Source organism: Gastrolobium bilobum, unplaced genomic scaffold (genome assembly GCF_033153095.1).
Source record: "Gastrolobium bilobum isolate Gb01-03AN ecotype WA unplaced genomic scaffold, APGP_CSIRO_Gbil_v1 utg1099, whole genome shotgun sequence".
In the NCBI taxonomy this organism is placed as follows: Eukaryota; Viridiplantae; Streptophyta; class Magnoliopsida; order Fabales; family Fabaceae; genus Gastrolobium; species Gastrolobium bilobum.
In genome coordinates this window covers 220,798-227,990 of record NW_026897765.1, presented here as the reverse complement: position 1 = coordinate 227,990, position 7,193 = coordinate 220,798, and the positions used below count along the sequence as shown (strand labels likewise).

The 7,193-nt window shown below is 34.5% G+C and overlaps 1 protein-coding gene across 1 annotated transcript; it reads right to left on the bottom strand.

Annotated features, from left to right (window-relative positions):
• Positions 1-2,919: 2,919 nt before the first annotated feature.
• Positions 2,920-6,326, bottom strand: LOC133310022 (ABC transporter G family member 9). Its single transcript, XM_061510909.1, has 4 exons — positions 6,213-6,326; positions 5,023-5,812; positions 4,089-4,414; positions 2,920-3,588 (listed from the first exon to the last, which is right to left on the bottom strand). Exons 1-4 carry the CDS (start codon positions 6,324-6,326, stop codon positions 2,920-2,922), a joined length of 1,899 nt encoding a protein of 632 aa, XP_061366893.1.
• Positions 6,327-7,193: the final 867 nt, after the last annotated feature.

The window sequence follows — 7,193 nt, the reverse complement described above, 5'->3', positions numbered from 1 at the left end:
CCTTGAGAACGTAACTTGAATTAATGAAGATAAGATGGCACAACAACTCTTCACTTAATTATGGCTAGTAGCTCACTTGTGAGGAAGGTAATGTGAACCCAAACATCCACCAAGAAAAAAGGGTAAACGTTGGCGTCGTCATTGACTCTGAGACAATTTTTTGGGTGAATGTCTTTCGAGTTAGAGAGACAGACATACAGCAAACATGTTGAAATCGGTTGATTTGTGAATGTCATGAAGACTCGAAATAAATATTTCGCAAAGACAATGGTAGATGCTTATCAATTCATGTCCCCGTTCAACTTGTGTGGCTACTAGCTTTTAGATTCAACCGAACACTGATCTAATTGTGAATTTGACCTCTGCTATATTCAAGTTTTTAAGGGGAATACCGGGACAAATTTTGGTGCTCCTGTAGTAGGCACATTCCTCCTAAAAATGAAAAAAAGTGGGTTTATTGGAAAATAAAGATAACGTGTTGGTTTAAATGAGATAAAAAAATTTCCTTTTAGGAAAATGGGAGTACCGACCTCACGTAATACAAAAAAATACTAGTCATGCACAACCAATCAGCGCGTTCCATGTTTTGACTTCTCATTAAAAGGCAGAGACAAATCATTACAATTTTTTTTTAGATTTAATATTTTTTATGTTGTATGAGATAAATTTATTTCTACATACATAAAAGTATATGAGATCCATGTAAATCCATATAAGGAAAAGAAAAAAAAAAGAAAAAGAAAAAGAAAATATTGATTTATGTTAGGTCATGGAAAGAAGTATTGTTATACCGTATGGTATGCGCTCAGAGATACCGTAGAATCTGGTATGTATGTGGCTTATAGCCAATGTCCTAATCACTGCGCACAAGCAATAAGCTTATAGTCAAGACATGGGTGTGTGCACAGTGTTGACAGTAATAATAGATAGGTTCAAAAGTGTATACTTGGGGTCTTTAGCCTCTTATTTATCTTATTTATAAGGGTTACCTCTAGGTTTGTGTAGAACTCCCAATTGTAGTAGAACTTAGCCTCTTTTCTGTTGAGATCAGGCTCCTATCCTAAGTATCTTTGCTGTTTAATATTGTTAGGATAATTGAATCTTTATCCTCTGATGATCTCTCAAGTAGATAGTTAGGATATGATATATATCCATAACAGTTTCATATACTTTTATATATGTGAAAGAGATAAATTTATCTCCTGTAATATAAGAAATAATAATGAAAAGTTTACCGGTATCCCACGGCCGGTTGATAACCAATGATATGGGAAAAAGAACTTTTGTTGCTCCCTCAGAGTTTTTTCTTCAAGCTCTGTAAACAAATGTTGATTCAATTAGTAAAATTCAAATGTCTCTTGTACGTGGTCTTTAATTGGTAGATTATGTGTAAATATCATTGCAAGATTTTATTAAAACTTATCCCACATGTCCTGATTCTAAACTTCCTTCACCTAAACTTTTCTTAAAAAAAAAAAATTTATCCCTTAGATTGAATAAGGAAATTAAAAATAAAAACCCGAAATAAATCTCAAAAGTTGTGTAGTTCGTTTGCTCATGCTCTACAGATTCAGAATGATTATAAATTAGGATAAAGTGCCTTATGGCACATCAAATTTCTTATCCAAATAGTAGACAGTTTCTTTATTGAAGGGAAAAATCATGATATGTTCATGAAATCTTGTGTGGGTTTAATTGCTAGCCTTTTGGTTACATAATTTGATATGAGAACCGTAGACGTTTCTCTCTTCGAGGGAGAGTACCTCCTCTAACACATGGTTAGCCAAAATATTCCTTGTCTCATTCATTGTAAAATTGGGTCTTTATACAGCAAGGTTACTATCAGTAACAAAAAGGCAAGCTAAACAATAAAAGCACGCACACAAGTAACACCTCAGAATCTCATAACAGAAACAAATACACAAAAGCATAACAACCTAACAGCCTAATAAGCCATTGCTCTCACCTCACACACACTGCTTATTTGATAAAAATCACTCATCCACTTGGTCTGGGACTAATATGATGACCCACTGATGTTGCTCCAGCCCAATAACCACTTGATCAGCCTCCTCCTCTGGTCGGCCCAGTTTAGTAAAGCAATGCGTATCTTAATTTGTCAAGGTTCATGAATGCTTCTTAGTTCTTATGACAAATAAACGAGTTGAATTTCATTCCGGATTAAAGTTGCTCAATTTCTAAAAAAATGATTCAATTAGTAAAATTCAAATGTCTCTTGTGGTCTTTAATTGGTAGATTATGTGTAAATATCATTGCAAGATTTTATTAAAACTTATCCCACATGTCCTGATTCTAAACTTCCTTTACCTAAACTTTTCTTAAATCTCAAAAGTTGTGTAGTTCGTTTGCTCATGCTCTACAGATTCAGAATGATTATAAATCAGGATAAAGTGCCTTATGGCACATCAAATCTCTTATCCAAATAGTAGACAGTTTCTTTATTGAAGGGAAAAATCATGATATGTTCATCAAATCTTGTGTGGGTTACTTGCTAGCCTTTTGCTTACATAATCTCTGAAGGTTCATGAATGCTTCTTATGACAAATATACTAGTTGAATTTCATTCTGGATTAAAGTTGCTCAATTTCTAAAAAAATGGTATCATTTTTGGGAGCTGATTGATGATATAAACTGCCATTACCTCCTTGAGAACCCTTGCAGTCAAATCCTCTGCAGTATCATTAGCAAGCACATGGTGTATCATATTGTTCAGCAACAAAATGAATTGTAGTACCAACAAAATGAACTCTAGAAGCAATTAATGCTTTATGTACCTTCACATCAAAGTTTCCTTGCGGTTAAAGCTATAAAGGATACAATGTACGATGGTACATGAAGAAAACTCTCAATTGAAGAAAAATAAGAGCTAAGTACTAGATGAGAATCAGAGTAAGTACACTAGGCCAATTTCTTTGTCACTCCAATCCTCATAAGTGCAAAATAAGCTATAAGTCTGTAACCTATTAGCATTATCACTAGAGCTAATGCAGCCAAGGCTTGCCCGTGGAAATGAAACCCCATTTCCTTAATAGCAGGAAATTCAACAATTGGACACTGGCCATTATTTGAACAAGGGTATGTTTCACCAGTGTGATATTGAGACCCAATAAAGAGCTGGTATGTATAGTAGCTAATGGAGATGTACTTCACCCATGCTATAAATTTTGGAACATGCTGAACATAAAACCCACCAGCCAACAAGAAACATAGCATGATCACTGAGGCAAGTGTGGTTGCTGATTTTTGGTCCAGTACAACAGCACCAATGGCAAGGCCTAAGCCTTGAGCCACTAACACATTGAGTAAGAGGCTGAGTAGTGTGTACAAAAAGTTGACCACATTAGCTTTCAGCCCTGCCATCCAATATGTTATGAGAAGAAATATGGTGGGAAGGACAAGTTCCATTGGAAGATCAGCTACTATCCTTGACATGAAGTATGAGGAGAGCCTGTACGTTCCTGAGGATCTTTCTTTCTCTAGCATCATTAGCTCTTGTGGAAATGTGAAAATTGCTTGAAAGAGAGGGAAAAAACCCCAAAAGCCAGATATGAAGAATAGAAGCCCAATCTGCAAGTACAATACAGTTGAATGATGTTTATTGGTTCTTTGCCTAACCACATTAGTACAAACCAATTATACTTTCAAATTCAGAAAATAAATCTTTTTTACCATTATATGCTTCCAGAATAACTAGTAATACATTTTTTTTCTTGAGCAATAAATGATTCTGAATTTAATAAAGAATATAAAACCATCAATATAGATATCACTTACAAGCTTAAATTCAGAAAATAATTCTCTAATACATCCCCTCAAGCAAGAAACAATTGAACTTAAAATAATAGATTATGCACAGATTCACCTACTTGTGCTAAGGAATTTCACAATTAAATATTAAACTCTAATACCATATAATGCAACCGATTGAATCCAATAAATTACGTTTCTAAATGATATCTACGTTAATAATTTTACATTAGACTTCTCTAACAAAGCTAAAGCTTGCATCTTAGAAGCAGAATATTTTGTCAATCTGACATGGAAACCAGTTTTTTTGAGATTTTTACCTGATCCTGCAAGTGTGAAATATCGGACTTATACCATAGTAGTCCTGAAATAAGTGCAACCACAAGGACCTGACAAATACGCACGCCAGAGAATGATTCATACTTTCTCTCTTTGACGTCTCTTCTTAACAGTACAAAGAATTGCTGCGACCAACTTGTAGGCCATTTTTCAGAGCCCGTGTCTTGAAATCTACCCTGACTTTTGCCAGAGTCACCGATTTCTTGAAGTAATGGCTTCAATTGTGCTTTAAAGCGGTTCTTATACGCGGAAACTAATTGCTGTTTATCTATGGTTTGGTCCTCATTCAATTCATCAGTGTATATACCTGCATTTTTTTACCTCATTTAGCAATCTAACAAAGTATAATCCAAGATCAAGTGTATCTTTAAAATAAACATGTAACTCATTTTTCCTCTAAGACTTTTACCGTACAAGCAACATAATCTAATATACATCAACAGATAATTTATCTCTCTACCTTCAAATTGTATAAATGTTGAAAGTTAGAAGATGTTAACTCATAGAAAATTTCATTTAAAAATAAAAATCATTTGAACATCCAAAAGTTTTTCCCTGCCAAAACATGTCTATGACAATAATGCTCATACTTTCACAACATAATAGATTCCAAATGTATATAGGTGCAAGACACAATATTTAATTCATAATAAAAACGAAACTTATATGATCTATATATAGCTATAATGCAGACCAAAGTTTAATAAAATATCACAGGACATATCATAATCACTCCTATTAAATCCCGACTCGCAAGAGTAGGGATGAGAACAATCTTTATACACAGTTTTAGTCTTGTATACTTGCAAAATGACTGTTTCCGGATTTGAACCGGTGACCTTTTAATTACAATGAAACACCTTTCAATCACTAGACATGTCATATTTGTTAAAATACATAGAACAAGAAGCATACCATTTGCAAGATCTAAAAGGAAGTCTGAAGGATTCATGGCCATTGCTGGGGAATATCCAATATTAGAAAAATATTCAATGGCTTCAGACCCCTTTCCAAAATACACCAGGTTCCCTTCTGATAGCAGCAACACCTTATGAAACATATAGTATAGCCTACTTGAAGGTTGGTGTATTGTCATCACAATAGTTCTCCCACCACATGCTAGCTCCCACAAAGTTGAGACAATTCTTTGTGCTGTGGTTGAGTCTAGGCCAGAGGTAGGTTCATCTAGAAACAACAAACTTGGGTTTATGAGCAATTCTTGTCCAATGCTAACCCTTTTTCTCTCTCCCCCAGAAACCCCCCTCAGATATGGGCTTCCAACAATGCTATCCTTGCACTTGGTTAAACCAAGTTGATCTATCACAGCTTTTGCATGCATAACTTTCTCTTCTTTGGTGACACTTTTGGGCAATCTAAGAAGTGCAGTGAACAGTAGGGTTTCAGTCACAGTCAAGTGAGGGTAAAGAACATCATCTTGAGTAACAAAGCCAGTGTTCCTCTTCATTGCATTTGAGAAGGGTTCTCCATTGTAAGTTATACTTCCATAAAGTCTCCCTCCAAGCCTTCCTCCCAAAGCTGTTAGCAGAGTTGTTTTGCCACTTCCAGATGGACCTAGCATGGCCAGCATTTCACCAGGTTGAACAATACCTGTCACTCCCTTCAGTATCACTTTCTCTTCTGCCTTGGTGTTCTTCTCAAATAATCCACCTTTCTTGCTCTTAATTTTATAGACAACTTCATCAAACTAAAAAGTGATTAATTGAAAAAAGAAAGAAATAAAAAATCAGCATTGATCCATATTAGCATGCTGACAATAAAAGCTACAAGAATAAAAAAAAACAATATTTGGAACAATAATTTTGACTTATTTTTCCACAACTAAAAAAAGAGAGGAAAATTGAAGATAAAATTATATCCATGTCATAAGAGTGAAAACAGGATTTTGAATACATACGGAGAATATTAAACAGGATGATTCATTTTCATCAACAATAAAGAAACATCTATCAGTTTACCAACAAAAAATAAAAAACAAAAAGAAACATCTATCAGAAACTTAGCTACTTATTGTGAGGTATATATACCTATCTAGAATTTTATTATGAAGAAAATAAATAGAGGGTCATTTTGCAATGCATGCATACCTTGAGGATTACGGGACGTTTTCCCTTGTGGAAGATGTCAGGTTCATCCTCATGCACTGTTTGAGACCCTTTGTAAATAGTTTGAGACTCTATGTCTGCCATCTCTTGATCCATATCTACCTGCAACTTTCAGAGACACAGCTTTTGAAACCCTCTTGATCTTTGTATGCAGCCTTGTAAATCTGTGTTCCTTATGCCTAAAATGACACAGGAAACACCAATGAACTAATAATCTCACTGCGTGTTTGTTTGCGATTTCAACTATATATGAACTCCTCAAATGCTACTCTTTCCTATAAAACATGAAGATGTGATGAAGCGGTGCGTCATTCTATATTGTATATATACATACCTATATATATTACTATTATTAGTAAACAAAGTGTACCTTCCATTTTCAGATTGTTAATGCTGACAAAAGAAAAGAATGAGTGTTTTGTTCATATACGAGATATGATATGAAGCTTCAAGAAGAAGAATTTATTTTTATTTTTATTTTTGTTGAAAGATCAATTAAAAACACTTTGGTGTTCTTTTTTTTTGAGATTGATTTAAATTCTGTTTCTTAATTTCCGCGTTCACCGATTGGTTGTTACACTGTACCATATACAGGTGGCTAAATAAGCGCATTTTAAGCCAACATTAACAACTCTATGAACTTGTTTTTAGGGATCTTAGTCTTACAAATATACTATTTGACGTGCACATTAATATTCTTGTGAATTGAATGCATACATTTAATGAAATCATGCTTAGAAACATTCTATAAGAATTGAGCTATATTTAAGCAAGAAGCAATGGTAGTTATTAGGGGTGAAACTGGGCTGGGCCGGGCCGACTTACAGGGGTTTATGGCTCGACCTACGTCAGGTCAGATCTGACCTAGTATATTTTATAAAATAGGTCGGATTTGGACTTTGAAAAAACTTGTTTAATAACGGCCTACTTTAACAAGGCATGGTCTATAAGCCTACAAGTCGG

Coding starts and splice junctions, on each gene's coding strand:
- LOC133310022 (XM_061510909.1), bottom strand. CDS start 6,326: ATGGATCAAGAGATGGCAGACATAGAGTCTCAAACTATTTACAAAGGG. Junction 5,813..6,212: donor AACGTCCCGTAATCCTCAAG/GTATGCATGCAT, acceptor ATCACTTTTTAG/TTTGATGAAGTTGTCTATAA. Junction 3,589..4,088: donor TTTCACACTTGCAGGATCAG/GTAAAAATCTCA, acceptor TTGTACTTGCAG/ATTGGGCTTCTATTCTTCAT.